Genomic DNA, 20246 nt, shown 5'->3' with positions numbered 1-20246 from the left:
TTATGGTTGCTTAGGAGTAGCCAAGAGCATTTTGAGATTCTGTTAAGTGGAGGTTCAGTTGGTGAAAATTCAGTTTGGATTTCATGGGGTATTTTTATGTAGGTTGTAGACACTTGTGTATATTTTAGTTATCACTACCTATTCTGGCAAAGAAATGGCCTCTAGAAATAATCCTATTACTCATAATGCTGCCTTACTGATTGTGACATAAATGTGCAAGGCCAGGTGTCATAATACAATTTGAATCATCCTCTGACACCTTAAATGTATGGCAAGTGGAGGAGAAATAATGTTTGAAATGTATATGGAGCTAGGAGCTAGGCTGGAAAATTCTTTCAGTCGGTAAATGTGTAAAATGATAAATGGAGGATTTGGTCGTGCTGATAATTAACCAAAACAGAAGTATTTTTGGTGGATTACGAATAGTATGTAGAAAACATATCAGATGTAGTGCTTACGATTATAAATGCACCCTATTGTTCTCCTCTTTTAATGAGTATCATATAAAATTGAATCTATCAGAATATCTGTGTTTGTGGAGCACAGGCTATATAGCATTTCAAAAAACACAAACATCCGTGACATGGTAGGTGCACTCCTAATATATCTGAACCATGAATAGTGAAAAATAAATCAAGTCAACTGTTTGGGTGGAAAAGCAAATTTATAGAAAGTGACACAATGAAATTGTGAAGACACAGTCCTAAGTTATACAGTAAAAATATTATTAAAGTATTATAAAGGAATACAAGGCAATTATATTATTAAAATATTATTTCACTTTTCTGGGTTTTCTTACTTGTGAAACTTGTTAGCTTTTAAAAATTTGTATTTTGTATTGTTGTTTCCTCCCTCCCCCAAATATTGACTTTGGTCCCTGATTTTCTGCTTGTAGTTTTTTCCTATTTTTTTTCCTTAGAGTGCAGACCCTAAGTTTTATAAGCTGTAAACTTCACAAAACTTAAATACTCTTCTGCCATTTTTATGTAATGTATTAGTTTCTAGAAATTTGCATAATGTTCCACTAGACAGTCTTAGATTAGTTTGTACATTTCAGCATTTATTTTATTTTGTCTGCTTTACATTTCAAAGATTTAGGGTTTGAGAGAAGAAAGAATGAAAAATTAAAAATTTCACAAGTCAGTTTATTAAGGGGTATTCATTAAGTAGATGAGATAAAACATTTATTCATTCAGTAAAAGTTTTGAGATAGAAAAACCCAGTTATACAGTTTGTATAAAATAAATGCTTGGTTTAAAACCTTTCTATATAAACCTTTCCACAGAAAAGAAACTCATGGACTTGGAGAACAGACTTGTGGTTGCCTTGTGGGAGGGAGTGGTATGGACTGGGAATCTGGGGTTAATAGATGCAAACTATTGCATATGGAGTGGATAAGCAATGAGATCCTGCTATATAGCAGAGGAAACTATATCTAGTCATTTGTGATGGAGCATGATGAGGATAATGTGAGAAAAAGAATGTATATAGGTACGTGTGACTGGGTGCCTTTGCTGTATAGTAGAAAATTGACAGAACACTGTAAACCAGCTATAATGGAAAAAATAAAAATCATTTAAAAAAAAAACCTTCTTACATAATATAAACTTAAACTAAGGGAGTTTCAAGCTACAAGAGGTTTAAGTAAATGTTTAAGAAATTATACTAATGGGCTTTGTCTTTTATTTTCTTCCCACTTCTCCAGTTCTCTAGTTTCGGAATTTTCCCTCAGCCTCACCTCCTACTCCTTTATGTGGAGAAAAATACTGTTTTTATGTTATGATGATTTCATAGTAATCACTAATGATTAGTAAGTAATGATTTCACTGGATTTCTGTAAGACCCATTATCAAAAAATCTTTTAGTGAATCAAAGCTTATTTTCATATTATTACTCTTAGAACCTGCCAAAACAATACAGCAAGAGGAAGCAGGCGAATCAATGCTGATTTTTCTAGGACATTTTAAAATTTGGTAATTTCATTCCATACATTAAATTAACTTATGACCTAGTCCTAAGATGTTCTCATCGTTAATTCATGGGAATTCTGTATGTATAATTTAAAAGACTGTTTATAAGTAACTTTTGAAATCTAACTGTGAGTTGTTATGTGAATGAGTCTATACTTTTTAAAAATGTATATAAACAGGTGTGTTGGATCGAAATATAGACAATGGTTATTACAAACACATTATCTGATAAGTTGATGTAGGACCTTTATGTGTATATTGCCATTTATTTCAACCCTTGACAAGTAGACCTTTATTAAGCTGTGATGATTACTGAATATGAAATGTAACCAAGATTATTTTTTATTCAAATATAATTTAAATATTCATCAAAGAGAAGTTATGCTTGAGACTGACAGAGACTATTAACATCAAAAAATATAATTAACTGCATTGGGTATCATGAAGCAGAGTTAGCCAAATAGCCGAGAGGTCTAATTGCTCTAGAGTTTGAGAAGCAGTGGTTTTATTTTATGCTGTAGCTGTGGAATTAATAGTAATGTGGTTTCCTATGTGGGCCAATTAAAAGCTGCCTGTTAAGGTTCATTGCTCTATAGGAAACCCATTGAATATCGCTTAGTAAACAGGATTGACATGTCACTGTGTACAAGAAGATAAAGTACAATAAAAGCCGTGAAAATGAGACGTGGTCTTAAAAGAACTATTTTTGAAAACAGTCCATTAACCTCTTTACAATTGCAGTGTTGCAGTGGATGGTGAGGTGTGCCCTCTAGACTCCCCTTCAGGGTCTGGCCCTCTTTCCCCAGTTGCCCAGGGAGTTGCTGCTGCCCAGGAACCACCACGGGCTGAAGGGATCTTAAATCCTTCTCCCCAGAGGCAGTTCTCATTGAAAGCCAGAATACAAAGGCTTGGCCTCCTCGTCCTTCACTTCATGTTGAGACATCTCTGAAGGGCTGTCCCTACCGCAGGACTCCCTCCCTGAGGAATTTGCTGGGCCTTTGTTTGCTACCAAATCTCACTTCTCGCTCTATCCAATCCTGCTTCACTCCTGGCTTCACTAGTAGTTCTAGGAACATTCTAAGTCCCAGCCTCAAATTCTGCTTCCTGTGGTACCCAACCTAAAGAGGGTACTGATACTAATTATAGAAACTAACCCTGCCAGTGGTATTGCTTTACATACATTATAGGAATCTGCCAAAAAAGAAAAAAAGAAAGAAAAGAAAAGAAAAACCCAGCCCAATTCAGATCTAAAACATGGCATTTTACATTCTCAAGTTTGTCTTTGTCATGTGGTCCTTTTTCTTTAATAAAGGTAATATTCATACTATTCTGACCTTTGTGGCACTATTATGCTTTTTCGCCAGACACAAAAGGAAAGCAGTTCTGATTGAACCCAAAAGATTTTGCCTTGCCCAGGCTGTAGAGATTTGAAAGTGGGCAGAGATTCTAATGGCATTTTGACATTAATGAGGTTGCTGAAATGGAAAAGTTGAAGGGTCAAAGATAAGAGCAATAGCAAGATCTTCTAGTGTTTCTTTTTCATAATAATGACGTATCCAATATACTTAGCAAACCAACTATTATTTCTAACATAAAATGTGTAATGTTATGTGTGAGCATACTACTTTAAGTGTTAGACTACTTTTTGTAAATAAAAATATTTCTAAAACGCTCTAGCTACAAAATGTGCAATTTCGAATACTGTTTATTTTTGATAAAATAACATGATGGAGGATAATTTGAGAAAAAGAATTTGTGTGTATATATATATATATATATATATATATATATATATATATATGACTGGGTCACTTTGCTGTACAGCAGAAATTAACAGAACATTGTAAATCAACTATAATAGAAAAAATAAAAATCTTAATCTCAAATTTAGCTGTAATTTTATAAAAATCTTGAAATAGCATAGTAGATTTTAATGTGTCTAATAAAATATATGTTGTGTCTTTAATCTTCAGTGATAAAGATGTTTTGCTGGTCATTCATTATTTAATACACTTATCCTATTTATATCTATGGCTTGAGAGTGCATGTTAGCTTCCAGAAGAGCAGTGTTGCTGCTTCACGGCTCACAGCCCCGCACTCCCAAACCTGTACATGGTGTTAGTGGTATTTAACACTCTTGAGTCTAACATTTCATAGGTCACCATGGACTGAGCTTTTCAGACAGCTTACTGATAGGAGCTAATTCAGGCTAGGAGTATAACATGGAATGGAAGTCTTCTGCCTTCAGCTTTTAAAAATTTATGCAAACCACATGAATCAGAGATATTATCATTTGGTTTATGTCCTATGGTGATGGAACTATGCTTGACTTCTGGAAATTGTCTTTATCTTTCATTCTTTTTTTTTTGTCTTTTTGCTATTTCTTGGGCTGCTCCCGCAGTATATGGAGGTTCCTAGGCTGGGGGTCTAATCGGAGCTGTAGCCACCTGCCTACGCCAGAGCCACAGCAACGCGGGATCCGAGCCGCGTCTGCAACCTACACCACAGCTCACGGCAACGCCAGATCATTAACCCACTGAGCAAGGCCAGGGATCGAACCCTCAACCTCATGGTTCCTAGTCGGATTCGTTAACCACTGCGCCACGACGGGAACTCCTCATTCATTAATTTATGCTTCCCGATAATTACTGAATTGTTTGCTGGGCAAGCTAATGTATCAAACACTCTAAAGGTATTTACGAGTAAACTGGTAAGAATATATGCTTTTCTGTCTATAGACTGGTGTTGATGGAGTTAATAACATTTTAGAAGAAAGCAGTGTTGCTCATGAGCTTCAAAGATTCTTAAAATAGGCACTAACCCCTCAAATGTGTTATAACCTGGTGAAGAAGATGAGGTGTCTACAGAAATAATTATGATACCAAATCTCTCAGATAACATAGTAAACTTCTAAAAACGGAGAGAAAAGGATAAGTGACGAGCAATGTAGTGTCAGCTGCGAAAATGTATTCTGTTGAGGAAGTACTGAGTAGGTCTGTTTAAGGATTTATTCAACTTTTGTCTTTTTTTTTTTTTTTTTTTTTTGGCCACACCCCAGGCACATGGAAGTTCCCAGGCCAGGGATGGAATCAGGCCGCACTTGTGGCCTGTACCACAGCTGCGGCCATGCCAAATCCTAAACCCCGCTGCACCACACAGGAACTTCTTGTCCTCACTCTTTTTTTTTTTTTTTTGGTCTTTTTGCTATTTCTTGGGCCGCTCCCACGGCATATGGAGGTTCCCAGGCTAGGGGTCTAGACAATCGGAGCTGTATCCACCAGCCTACGCCAGAGCCACAGCAATGCAGGATCCGAGCCGCGTCTGTGACCTACACTTCAGGTCACGGCAACGCCGGATCGTTAACCCACTGAGCAAGGGCAGAGATCGAACCCGCAACCTCATGGTTCCTAGTCGGATTCATTAACCACTGTGCCACGACGGGAACTCCTGTCTTCACTCTTTTAAACTTCCCATACCACTTAGCACCTCATCGGCTTCCTTTTTCCTTTTGAGTATTGTTAATTCTCTTCCAGCACTTAGGCTTCAGAGGAAAGGATCTTTCAAAGATGATGTTCTTTATATTTCTCAAAATTATGGAATAGTTCTATTAAAAACTGTTTTGTATCTTAAAAGTTGTTTTTAACTCTGTAATGTCAATATGGAAAATTACACTAGCATTTTAAACTCTTCATAAGGCTCTGAAATAACAAGGTTCACCCTTTTTTAGGCTCGTATCCATTTCTTCATTTTCTTCTGCATAGGTATTGTTTGCACGTGGTATAATTAGTGTATCACTATGCTTTCAAAATAGTAAATATTTCTATACCTAGCACTTAGCAGCAGAAAATATCTTGTATCACTCTAGTGCCAGAATCACAGGTATGATAAATGATAAAATTATCATTTCTTTCCTTTCATCCTTTCTTCCTATCTATTTATGTATATATCGTTTATCTATCTGATTTTAGATAATTTCTTGCCTTTGTGACTGAGCTGCAGCAAGAGGACATTTCCCTTGATCTGTGTGCTTTTTAAAAAAGGAGCACTTTCAGTAACACGCTATAGACTGAATGCTTATGAGTAGGTGTTCAGTTATCGAGAATGCCATCAGCAATGCCTTGTTGCCTTCTTATCAGCTACTTCCTGCTGTCAGCTCGGCACTTATTTCAATAGAGAAGGATTTGCATCAAATGTAATGCCTTATTATATACAGCTAACATGGGGTTTTTAATTGTGCAAACACATGAGACTCCTGCAGTGATAGTCAATTTGATAAAAGGATTAGATTATGAATATTTTGTCATGATTAAAGATTAGTACTGATTTATCAGAAGTAAGCTGGTGAAATTTGCTGTATATTTATCAGTCAGGTGAGACTCCATTAATTTTGAGAGTGAATGAACACACAAAGTATCCACCTCTTTATAAGTCTCTGATGAATTTGATTATTTATATTCAGATTATGGGTATTAAGGATAGCTTTTAGCCTCCCACACCTGCTCTCCTGCTAAGAGTCTCCCAAGAGTCTGTGCTTCTAGCCTTTTGCCTTTATTGTTTTTCATGTCTTGTCTCATAGAACAGTTAGGTAAACATCTGTGCAAAATATCTGCAATTTTTTTTTAAGGGGAATGGCAATAATATGTACCGACAGGACATTTTGAGTTGTTCCTTCAATTAAAAAACCCTCAATTAAATATAGAAGAATGAGAATTACAATTTAGGAAGTCTTTATTGAGTGAACACTTTTTGCCCTTAATAGGACTATGCATTCCAAAGGATTTGAAGGAAGCCTAACAGCATCTAACTGAAGAGGTAAAACTAGGGTCTTAGAAACAGCAAAGGCATGAGACCTGGTACAATAAAGTGCCCAGCACCCTTTGGGTTGTTTGGAAAAAGAATATAAACAAAAACATAAGGAGTTTACAGCTTAATTTTAAACATGGAAAATACCTGGTGAGTTAAATAACAACTACATGAAAAACATAGAAGAGATGCCACAAAGCAGAATATGATTAATTGACAAATTAACTATATAAACAGTTACTGCCATAGGGAAAGAAGAGAAGGATCACTTCAGGTTTGGGTTATCAGAGAAGAATTTAATACTGTTAGGCCATCGTAGTTGATGCGTTGGCTTTCTCTACACCTCCTCCTTAGCAGATGCTTCATACAAATGCATGTCCCTAAAAGGCATGCATAAAGGGCCTCACTGTGAGCTGGAAAATAGGAGTTCCTCAGGCTATTAGCCTAGTGTCCTAAGTTCTAAAAATGTTCTACTTCAGAAGACAAGATCCTGCAGACAGTTCTTTGTATAAGGAAGAAATGGTTCAAGAAGTATATGTAGACAGTAATTTTTGTGAGAATTCTGTTCAGAGGCATCTCTCTAAATTAGAAAGAGCAACATAAGGAAAACAGTAATAGTTTTCATGAAGCGCAGAGTTAATATTAGGTAATTAATAGAAAAAGATTCGTGAGTTACAGAATAGTTGCGTAGCATTTTGTTTTCCAGACGGGAGTTTTCACTTTGATGACCACATGGAGAATGTTTTAACGTTATAATGTTGTATTATTTAATTCTATGCATTTTCCTGTCCTCCAACATTAATTTATTAATTCGGTGTTTACTAAGATATTGCTCAGTTGTACTTTTGTGTCCCCTTTTACACAAAATACCTTTGTATATTTGTTTATAAACTGTATCACGTGTTTTACTACCAAAATATCTTATAAATTGCATGAGGAAAGTAAATTACTGTAAAATAAAAGTAATAGTAAGAAAAGTGCATTTAACTGAAAAGCAAGTTTGATGAGGAAATAATAGTACTAAAAGTCATGACAAATTTTATTCTCATTTTGAGTAAAGAATAGCAGTGCTTTCTTACCTCTTGATAAAAAAACCCAAGCACTTATGTCATTTTAATAAAAAATGAAAAACTTTTCCAGAGACAGTTAAAAACTTTAACAAAAAGTACTTTATCTTAACTTTTGCATAGATGGAAAAATTTTAAAAGCACAGTGCTGAAAGTATTATGATTTTATTTCCATGCTTTCATTTTGATTATATAGGAAGTTCTGTGAACATTTGTTGCTGTACTATAATCAAAGTGAGGTCTGTAAAAGCAGAAATTATATTAGCTGTCAATTAGCCTAGAAATTTGTTTCTTTTATATGCAGAGATTTATAATACTGACTCAATGACATCCCGTGAAGCATCTTGGGAGGTAGGAAAAAAATATTTATGGCATAATTTTCCTGTTTGTCAAAATCACATTCAAACCAAGGAAGTCATCTTAAAGGTGAATTTAAAATAGCAACCCCAAAATCCAGTTTCATCAGTTTTGCCCTCTAAAACTCCTTTTAGTTGCAGGTTCTTTTGCATTATTTCAAACTCTAATCCTCTGAATGGATAATTAACAGACCAAAAAAGCCATTTGTGGGAAAGGCGCCATAAGGGCGAAAATATTTCTTCACAGAATGATCTTTAAGAAGTAAATAATTACAAAAGGACAAGATTTGGGATGACCAATCTAAATCTGAAGATAATTAGAAAGAAAGAGTATGAAACTCAAAATGCTTGGCGTGTACAACAATTCTCATATCATAACAAGACTAATTAAATATTTAGAAACCAAAAATCCCCTCACAATTTGAAGAAAAATAACCCACGACAAAAGGGTCTGTAACTTTACAGATAATTAGCAAGGGTTATAGGAAGGAAAAAACATCACAGATTGGCTCCAAGGCTCTGCAAGGTCATGTCTTATTATGCTGTGTCTTTTATATGGTCTGGTAACAAGTTTCTTGCTAATTTAATCTAACTAGGCCATCCCATAGCGATTTCTCAGTTACCTTGTTAAAAATGTGATAGTTTCTGCAAGTGCAAACTATTGTAGGTTAACATTTTTATAAATAATTGCTAATTGATACAGGTATAATAATTTTTTGAATTATTAAAAGCAGAGGTCTTGAAAATTTGGACTCAGAAGTTATATTTCTAAAGTATTTCAAATTTTATAGTTTTTAATCCCCACTTAAATTATCTTGTTCCTTTTATTAAGTAGTTGGACCTGATGACCCTGTGAATGAAACTTAGTCTCAATGGCATGCTTTGTAAATAAATATTTTTTTTTTGCTAATAAAAGCAAGTGCATTTATGTTGAATGTGCATTTCTGCAAACGAGATTTTTGTACTGCATTAATAAGGCTCTGAGTGAGTCAAGCCTAATTTGCATTAAACTGACCCCAAGGTCCAGTAAAAACTGCAAGGAATTTCAAAGGTTTCCAAAACATAGAAAGTTGTTTTTAGAAAATCAGCATTGCTGTTTTAAAATCCTTATTTTAGTGATTAATGTAGAATTTTCGAAGATTTTTTATTTTGAGTTTCTAAGATGCAACTTTATAAGTACTAAAGTGTTTATCCTTTGTGGTTTTAATTCCTGACACACAATGATTTTGGAAGCTACCATTTTTTTTTTGTCTTTTGTCTTTGTTGTTGTTGTTGTTGTTGCTATTTCTTGGGCCGCTCCCGTGGCATATGGAGGTTCCCAGGCTAGGGGTTGAATCGGAGCTGTAGCCACCGGCCTACGCCAGAGCCACAGCAACGCAGGATCCGAGCCGCGTCTGCAGCCTACACCACAGCTCACGGCAATGCCGGATCGTTAACCCACTGAGCAAGGGCAGGGACCGAACCCGCAACCTCCTGGTTCCTAGTCGGATTCGTTAACCACTGCGCCACGACGGGAACTCCTGGAAGCTACCATTTTTACGTTGTCCCTGTTTTCAGCATACTGAAAAATAGAAGGACAACCTTCTACCTATGAGCCTACCTGGGACTTTACTTCAAGCTTTTGTTGCTTTGCTATAGGTTACCTGATACTTATTTATGTTTTTGGCTTTCTATTTGTTATATGCTATATACTTTTTCAGTCAAATAGGTTTATGTTTATATGTTGATCAGCCAGAAAGATATTTTGTATTTTAGCTTGTAGTTATTTAAATAATAAATTGATGTTTTCTATACTGTTTTTCAGTACAGTTGCAAAGATTTACTCCCAGTTGCAATTTTTAAAAAATTAGGACCATATTTCAAGATTTTGAAAGCATCAGTATATCAGAAACTGAACAAAATAAAAATATACTTTTTTTCCCAAATTATGTATACATGTATGTATCTATATTCAAGAATATTTTGATCATAATCAACAGATTCAAGTGATAACTTATTTCAATAATTCAACTTTATTTCAAAGATTTTAAAACCCTTTAAATATGTTATGATGCTTAGTGTATATTATCCTAACATGCTTAAGGAATTAAATACTGTATGATGGATAGAAATCTTCTGGATTACACAAATTATTAAATAAATTATGAGACCATAGTTATGTGACAAATGGGAACATTACTTTAGAACACCTCTGTTTTACCATATTAATTACACATCACTTAGCTTCCTAATGTTATGTTTACCCAGCAATTAGGTAGGCTCACAAATCATCATTAATAAATATTTAAAGAAAGCAGGACCTACTTTCCTTAGCTCTACATAATGGAAGTTTTGATGATAAAAGAGCATTTCATAATACAATTTAAAAGTAAAAGGTTTGATTTTACATCAACTCAGTTTTCCTCTTTCATCTGTGAGGATGATTGTAACCTTGTACCTTGGAGTATATTCCTTTTATCCCTTCAGTTTATTTGATTACTTTGAGGAAATTTATTTAGGAACTTAACTATTCATGTTTTAATGTAGTCTGCTATGTGCCTTAAAAAATATTTTAAAGTTTGTACCTCAAAAGACAGGGATTTTAGTGCCTAGATAATGCATTCCTTGGTCATTTGAAATTGTTAGTGCATAAAAAAGTGATTTGGAAGTTAAAAGGTACCTCCCTCCCCCACCTCTTAAGTAGATCTGTCTCTTTAGTGTTGTATTATTGGCTTTCATGATACAGAACTGTGTCCAATTTGACAGAATTCTGTTAAGATTCAGGTACAGCTGATTTAAGCAGAATTGGATATTTAATATTTATTTTTTACTGTGTGTCTATTTACAAACAAAATAGTCAAGTTAATCATTCCTTATTATTTCATTCATTCAGAAGCAAATTACTTAATCCCTAGTATGTGCCAGGCACATAGTCTCCTCTGCTAAAAATTTATAAGTTGACAGTGTGCTTTTTCTTTCTTTTATTTTTTGCCCTTTGTGGTGATGTTTCTAAATTTTAAAAATTGGTGTTCTTGAAGAAAATAAAATTTATTTATTGACGTAATAAGTTTTGTGGTAACTAAGGCTCAAAATGAATATTATTCCTATTCCATTAATTAGAGAATGGGTTCCTGACATCAGCTATAGTTGTTCTGTTCAGTTAGAAGATACAGTTCCCCATGTGGATGTGGTTTAAATTCTTCCAGAGTGCTCCTGTGAATGTTTCTGTTTATATTTGGTGCTTTGGAAGGGAGTATCATTACATATTACCCTAGTACCTTAAAAGAGTTTATTTATCTCCAGAAAGTGAGCAGTTTTAACTAAGGTAGAAGGTAACAGGAAAGAAACAGACCTGTTATTTTATAATTGAATTAAAAACAATAACAGATGCCACTAAGAGACTGAAATTGTTGAAGCAGTCTTCACTGAACATACATTCTCAGTAAAGAATTGGACTAATTCTAGAGGATGATTCCAAATTTTAGCCAACATTAATTTTTAGTTTCTGTCATAATATACTGAGCTTTTCTGTTGAATGCTGGAGTATTTGTTCAAGTCGGTAGATTTTGCATTTTTAATCTTCCTTAGAACTGTGGTGAATAATGGCCCCTGGCAGGAGATAATGAAATTTTCGTAATTTATATTTTCAAGCTGAAGCTTCAATTGAAAATGGCATCCTATGGCCTGGAGACATAGCTCTAGTGCAGGTTTCAGGGGAGATGCAATAATAATTCAGTGCCATCGAGATGAGGAATGATGGGACAGTGAAGAAGTAATTTAAGGAAGAAAAGAGAATGTACCAAAGCTTTATTGTAGCATATCTAATGATCTGCTGAAGATTCCCAATGGTTTTTGGAGCATGACTGGAGAAACTAATGTTATCTTGCCAAAACAGAAGCTCCTGCTTAATCAGCAGAACAAGACTATTGATTAAAACACCTCTCAAAATAGATTACACAGAGAATCTCATCTCCATACTTTTTGCACTTGGTAAAGTGTAATAATGAGCATAAGATAATCAAAAAAAGGGTAAAAGCAATTCGTTGGGCATTGTACAATTCAAGATGCAAGTTGGAAAGGAAACAAATTTGCATGGATAGTTCAGCTTGATTCTAAAGCCATACACAGGAAATCATATGTGTGGTATAGGGACTACTCTGGAAGAATAAAAGATGTTCTGCCCTGTGAAGGTTGTCAAATCTATGTTCCTCTTATATAAGGAAGTATTTACTGTTATTACTGATGTTTTTATGGTTGGTAGTAATTCATATTTGTTGAGAGATTGTGCAGAGAGTTTACTTGCATTATCCTATTTAACCTTAACGACAAACTTCTAAAGCAAGTATTAAGGTTTACAGATGAGAACGCTAAGACTGAAAGGTTTAATACATTGCTTATGGACTCACAGTTAAGTAGTAAGCAGCAGGGCTGGAACTGAATCTCCAATTCTATTTTATTCTAAAACCTCAGCTTTTAAACACTAATCTCCCTAATTAGCAAATAATTTTGCTTCTGAGTAAAGTCCAATGGTATGCTATATCAGTGATTTTTATACAGTTTATTCTCAGGTTATAAGAAGTAATATATGCATTGTTCCTTTCATTTATAGTTTTAAAACATTAAGGAAAAGCAGCATATTAATAGTTTGCATTATTAATATTTCACTAGTGGTGAAGCACTACTGTCCCCAAAATAAAAACGATAGTGTTTCTTCAAAATACTGCTGTTAATCTGTGCATAATGTCTAAGTAATTTTCATATACTAATATGTAAATTAGTAATAATAATACACATTTATAAGATGCATTTTTCTAGACAACGTTTATCTTAATTTCAGAAAACCTTTTGAATGTCTTAAAATTTATTGAAAAAAAGTAAAATTTATTAAAACCTGAGAGCATTGACTACATCTGGAAGATAAAATAGACTTTTAATACTCTTGACTTCCTATCATCTGCTAATTGTGATGGTTAAGAGATTTACTGGACATTCCTTAAAGTATTTTTTTTCTGCATACTGTGCACTAACCTGAACAATAACATGGACTTCAAATATTACACTCTCATTTTGCTAAGAAGCAAATATATTGGTATTCCCTTGTGCATGGGAAGTAAATTAATAGACTGTTAATCTCCAATTTTTTTTCTTTAGCTTTTGAGATGTACATTTTCCTTTATTTTTTTGAATGTAATTTTTTTCACATTTTGAGTAGAAAGACTTACAGAATGAATTTTTAAGTAATTTTTAAAACTCAGATTTTTTTTGTTCCATTTAAAGTAGCTCTCCAGCCTATTAAGTAGAACTTAGGATTTTCTATGTTGTGATTGATGGCTTCTGTGATTAAAATGTAAGTTTTATGAATATTAATATCATAAATAATACTTTTATTCTGGTATTTCAACTTGATAATGTTACCAAACATTTTTTATTGGATTTATTTTAGTTACATATGGAATTCTCGGATGTTATATTCTATATATATATTTATTAGATTAGAAAATTAGGGAAAGAAATATTTAATATGAAAGTTGCAAACTAAAATAATGTATAGAAATAGTATTAGGTAATATTTATTTCATGGTGCTTTTAAACCAGTGATATGAGATAATGATTAGCCTTTTATCTATATCTGCCAACTTTTGGAAATTTTTGAAAATGTGGTTAGAATATTAAAAATGATTAAATGCTTAGAGTTTGAGTGTTATATAGATTTATATTTACTTATGAGGTGGTAAGTTATACATTGTATTTCAGAAATTGCTTAGAAGTTAATTATTTGAAAGGGATCCCTCTATACCCCTTGAGTTCTTTCTCAAAATAATTATATAGTATAATGTTTTCCTATAGTTGTCACTTTATTAAAATTTATTTGAATAAATAAGTCAAAGGTTGAATATAGAAGAATTTGCAGTGATTACAGTGTATCTTGTTTTGGTTCCTGTTATTTTTAATGATATCTTCCTTCTAGGAAACATAGTATATTTTATGGATTGCCAACTTTTTTTATTTTTAGATTTATTTAGTTTTAGAAATTTCCATTAGCCAGGAAAAGATTATATTTTCCTTCTGTTGTTGAAAATGGGCTTACGTGCGATGTGTATGTACCTAGAGACTGTACTTATTTAGACTCCTCAGATTAGGAATTTATAAATAGCCTGCTGGCTCAAAATTAGAGCAACTAAAACCCTTGATTCTTATGATTAAAATTAGCAAGAGAACTTAAGTTAACATTATAAACTATATTATGTACATGCTCCATGAATCAGACTCATCACTAACAGACTTTTTTTTTTTTTTTGGTCTTTTTGCCATTTCTTGGGCCGCTCCCGCAGCATATGGAGGTTCCCAGGCTAGGGGTCCAATCGGAGATGTTGCTGCCGGCCTACACCAGAGCCACAGTAACATGGGACCTGAGCCGCGTCTGCAACCCACACCACAGCTCACGGCAATGCTAGATCCTTAACCCACTGAGCAAGGCCAGGGATCGAACCCAGAACCTCATGGTTCCCAGTCGGATTTGTTAACCACTAAGCCACAACAGGAACTCCACTAACTGACTTTCTGTTTCACTTGCATTGTATTAAGATTTATAGAGCAAAAGCATGTATTTCTACATATAATCTATTCTTTACTAAAATATCTAAACCTGTCTCTAACACAGTGATCTTCATAAATCAGAATGACTAGCAGAGCTGCTTAAAACATAGATTGCTGGGTACTAGCCACCAGCATTTCTGAGGCTGTTGTGTTTGGTTGGGGCTTGAAAATGGATTTCTAATAAAGTTCCTAGTTGATGCTGGGGTAGCTGATCTGAGGACCACATTTTGAGAACCAGTGCTTTAACTGTCCTAACTCATCTGTGCATCCCTACAGATATCAGACAAAGTAAGGTCAGTTTTAAAAGTTGAAGTGTTTTATTTAGGATGACAGTACTTGCATTTCCTTCAAGTCGTAATTCAAGTCCACCTATTTAAAAAGCCCTATTTTTCCTCTTCTGCCTTGTCTCATTCAAGCTGAATTTTAATATTTCACATTTAAGGAAAGTATAGCTTTTTAACGTAATGTTTCCATGTGTTAGTATTAAAATATACTGATACTTTAGTTGTTAATATAGCCATACCTTTACTGATAAATCTTTTTCTCTGGAGGAAGAGAAACTCAAGCAAGGAACTGTGCTCAGGTGTAAGAATGCAAAGCAACTGAATGTCTTTTCCTTTCTTGGCTTAGTGGTGACTTTTCATTTTCATTAGAATGAAAATTTGAAGCAGAGCAGTTGGTGGGAATTTACATTGCTTCTGTGGCTCATCGCTTTCTCTTTCCCTATCTTCTTAAATAATAGCAGTTTACAGTGTTTTACAGTCTTATCAAGAGTGTATGGGTTAGGAATTTTTGGATTTTTCTTAGTACTAACAGCTCACACTGTGTTTTTTTCTTTAACTTTTTGTCCTCACACTTTCTGTATTTGGAAGCCTGTACATCAAAGAATGTACAGGTTTTTTTTATTGTCATCATTTGGACCTCTAAAATTTTAAGTTTTCTTTCCCATGAACCAAAATACCAGTATGCAAATCTGTTATCCTTATACCTTTGTGTTCCTATTTTTTTTCTGACCCTTTCCTACTTTAGCACCCAAATTCTTTTTTTTCTCAAGATTAATTTCTTGCAGTTATGATATAAAAATAAACATTTTTCACATATTGGGAGGCCATGAATTATAGAATCTATATAATTTCATTTGTAGGAACTCCATTAAGTCTCCTTACCTTCAATTTTAACTTAAAAATATGGCCATAAAATTTACACTTTTTGCTGTCTTAAAGTGAATGCTTTGTACAGTGTGATTATTAAAAGAAATAGAAATTATGTGGTTGACATAAATTATTATAATTGCTTTTGACATTAATTTGAACTAGTAATTGTGGTCAGGTGAGTAATTCAGAGTTGGTCAGAAAAAGAGTAAATATGAGCAATTATTTTTCATTTTATAGTGTTGTCTTTTAAATAGATTTTTGTTTTTTGTTTTTTGTCTTTTCAGAGCCGCACCTGGGGCATATGGAGGTTTCCAGGCTAGGGGTCTAATCACAGCTGTAGCCACTGGCCTACACCACAGCCACAGCTGGATCCTTAACCCACTGAACAAAGCCAGGGATCGAACTCACCACCTCATGGTTCCTAGTCAGATTCATTTCTGCTGCACCACGACGGGAACTCCGTTTTTATTTTTATTTATTTATTTATTTTTATTTTTATTTTTTTGTCTTTTTGCCTTTTCTAGGGCTGCTCCCATGGCATATGGAGGTTCCCAGGCTAGGGGTCCAATCGGAGCTGTAGCCGCCGGCCTACGCCAGAGCCACAGCAACTCGGGATCCGAGCCGCGTCTGCAACCTACACCACAGCTCACAGCAACGCCGGGTCCTTAACCCACTGAGCAAGGGCAGGGAACGAACCCGCAGCCTCATGGTTTCTAGTCAGATTGGTTAACCACTGTGCCACGACGGGAACTCCGGGAACTCCGTTTTTAAATACAATTTAATGGATACCAGACTGCTTATTCCTTGTATATGCCCCACAAACATATTGTGACATTGAAAAATAAAAAAATATTTTACACCCCTTATTAAAATCATATCTATTCATCTGATCTAGGTTGAACAATTCCTGGAAAAATCTTCAGTGTATTCTTTAGTTTTGAAAAAGTGATCTAATTCCCAAATCCTTTGAGTAACTTCCTCCTTCACCTTAGTCCAAAGTCCTTGGGGCTCTGGGTCCATTTCAACCATTTGTCTCTCCTATTCTTGGTTCGTTGGTGTGAGGAGGCTTCAGTGGGAAGGAAAGTTTGATGAAGTATGTGGATAGTTTACTCACAATTGGAATTGTTATTTTAGGGGATTTCTATCATGAATATATTTCAAATATATATTAAAACCACTTAAAATTTGGCAGGGCTTTGTCAGTGGCCATAAAATGTAGAGAGAGGAAATATATGAAAGAGATTTCTAACTCAGGAGTTTAGATTCCTTTGCTTCTGAGAGGCATGAGGGTGAGATAAAGGGAAGATCTTTGTAGGTAGAGTAAGTACAAGCAAGGGAATGAAAGGATTTTCATTTTTGTTGGGGACTGGGTTAGTGGTTGAGAATTTCGGAGATTAGGAAATTTTAAAAAGCAGCAAAGAACTCTTGTTGCTATTAAATTTAAGAAGAAAATGAAACAGTTGAAATGTTTGACATTGATCTATTGAGAAATCTTAAATCCATCTGCTGTTTAAAATTTTAGGATATGAAATTTGCTCTGTGATTCATGTTAAAATAATTCATTTACTTTAAATGGAGAAGCACTGGCAAATTTCTTTAAATGGTTGAACATGATGTTTGTTGTACAAGAATGTGACACCGCATCATTTACATTATCTGTCCAACTAAAAATTATTTTATATATTTTTTAAAAATATGGCATACAACATTATAATCATGATAAAAGTTTCAGTTTAATATGTGTACAACTTTAGTTATAATATATTTAATATTTTAGTCTTCCATTTGAAGTTCATTTTATTATATCTTGACCTATAAAATTTACTCATTTGATCCTGTAGAATTTTTCAGGTCTTTCTGCTCCTCAAGAAGAATTAACCTGGTTTGAATTGAAGTGACTTGAAGGTGCCTGGCTTACATACCTACCCCTCTAATACAGTTCTCCTTCCACTGCCCTTTAGTTGTGCTCAAAACTGGGCTCCTTTTTCCTTCTTTGTTTTCCATTTCATAGTCTAGTTAGTTAATGCACTATATAGAATGTCTGGTATTCATAATATTTTAAGTAAATCTTATTCTGTCTGCTTTGTCCTCCTAATGAATATACTATCAGAAAATACAATAAAAACCCTGCAAACATTGCATTCCATTGGGTTGTTATCAAGTTAAATTATAAAGGAAATAGTTCTTGCTTTTTGCAGAAGATCATTTGGACAGATTCATAGAACTTAAATAAATATTATCTTGCCTAGAATTCTGACCTAATTCTAATAATTTCAGTGAATTAATGACAACACAAAAATATGAAAAAAATTTCTATAGGAATAAATAGGGCATTCTAGGCATCATGTTAGTGACATGGTTTTAATGTATTTCAAGGAGTACTAATTTTGAAGAATAGAATTCACAGTCACATCATATGAATAATATAAGAATATTAATCTATGAAAATAGTAAGAGTAACACAATGCTTAGATACTCGATGTGTGCCAGACACTATCCTAAATGCTTTAAATCCAATCTATCATTTATGCAGGCCATAGCTTGGTTTCTGGTATTCAAGAGTGTGTAAGTACTTGGCTGTAATAAAAAACTGAAAACAATTTGGAGGATAAACGTAAAAACCTGGCTCTTCCTTTGTTTTAAGACATTGTCAAAACGATTCAATTTGTAACTGTTTTGTTAACCAGTCCATTTTTTAACTGCAATTTTAATTCTTAACTATGGCGAGTATCCAGGTAAGGTTTTTTTTTAGTACGTGTTGAATATATCCAGAAGTCCATTTAAAATTTATACTAGAATAATAGAGAACTGTGAGCAATTTTCTTTGTATTTTGAGTTAAAATTCAGTTTGGCTCATGATCCAGAACTATTACAACATAAAGAAAATAGGACTTCTATAACTCTTTAGAGCAACCTAATATTGGTTGAATTTTTTTTATGTACTAGTTGCTTGAAGAAAGTGTGAATCCATTTTCTCTTATATTCCTTTACTGGCAATAAACAAATACATTATTAAGTCACACAAGTTTGATTTGTTTTGTTTTCCAGGTGCAACAATCGAACACAGTGTATAGTAGTTACTGGGTCAGATGTGTTTCCTGATCCATGTCCTGGAACATACAAATATCTTGAGGTCCAATATGAATGTGTCCCTTACAGTAAGTATGAAGTTTGTATTTTTCACTTTCTGCAGCATTCTTCATTGATGCTGAAAGACGACCCATGTGAAAGAAGCATATGTTTATGGCCTTCAGAACTATTATGCATGCAGAGCACTAACAGAGTCGGGCCTCCAATTAGCTTCATGAAGTGTGGAAGGGAGCCATAGTGTGATGCTGGCCAAGTGTCTGTCTGTGTTCTTAAGTGTTTGGCTTTTAAGGCTAGTGTTTTTCCAGAAAACAAACTTGAATTAGCTATTCAATAGGGCAGATAGAAATCTGTACTTTTGCCCAATACCAGTTGCTGACAAATTGGTTTGGCTCACAGTTTTCTAAAGAAGGAATTGACTTCAGTTTTAATCATGAGCTACTTGAATGGCTACCTGCTGTTGTGGTAACTTTAATGCCTGGTAAAAGCTACCATTGCAGTAACTGAGGCAAGTGCTTTTCTTTTGGTCCCTTGTCCTTAAGAGAACACTTTTTTTTTTTTTACCAGATTCAGTGATGAAATTTTAACACTAAATAAAATAGATATAACAAAACCTTGCCACAAATTTTATTTTAAATTTTGTGGTATCCATCTTTAGTAAGAGCATATAGAGGAATACTTAAAACTCAATTGGAAATTTCAGAAGTAGGGTTCAGCTAATGCTGTTAATTCTGTGTAGTTTTCATCTCAGAATTCGTACTTTTAAATTGTATTGTGTGTTTTTAAAAGGAAAAAAAATTTAGACAACTAAAAAGGTGAAGTACATTACCTAATGTTCATCAGTTAATTTGTTTGATATTGTTCTTGTCTTCTTTGCTTTTTACATTGGAAAAAAACATGTTATATCACCCCTTATTCATAGATATTTGAATTAAACATTGTTTAGCAGCAATTTTATTGATTTGCTGGAGGAGGACTTCCCTCCTTAAAAAAGATGGACTCAAACGAAAGAATGAAACTGCTTTTTCCAGAACCTTAAAAATCAGATCACTAGTTCTGATGGGTTCATCTATTCAAACTATTGATATTTCTAAAACCAAAGGGCTGATTTTAGCCAGATATACCGTGTCTAATAAAGTAATAATACATTCTTACACATCCTGTGAAGGCACTCTCTCTTCTCTGCCTGCAGTTTTGATAAATTGGCTTTTTGTGGGCTATCAGTTAAAGGCC

The 20246-nt window shown here is 34.1% G+C and overlaps 1 protein-coding gene across 17 annotated transcripts in view; it reads left to right on the top strand.

The window, feature by feature from the left end:
• ADGRL2 (adhesion G protein-coupled receptor L2) overlaps positions 1-20246 on the top strand; it is a 193327-nt gene that overhangs the window by 120497 nt on the left and 52584 nt on the right. For all 17 annotated transcript variants that reach the window (XM_047794269.1, XM_047794252.1, XM_047794257.1 and 14 more), the window contains exon 4: positions 18975-19084. In XM_047794269.1, the coding sequence (XP_047650225.1) occupies positions 18975-19084 (110 nt within the window). The remainder of the gene's footprint in view (positions 1-18974; positions 19085-20246) is intronic.

Source organism: Phacochoerus africanus, chromosome 8, assembly GCF_016906955.1.
Source record: "Phacochoerus africanus isolate WHEZ1 chromosome 8, ROS_Pafr_v1, whole genome shotgun sequence".
Lineage (NCBI taxonomy): Eukaryota > Metazoa > Chordata > Mammalia > Artiodactyla > Suidae > Phacochoerus > Phacochoerus africanus.
This window is presented reverse-complemented; position numbering and strand designations above follow the sequence as displayed.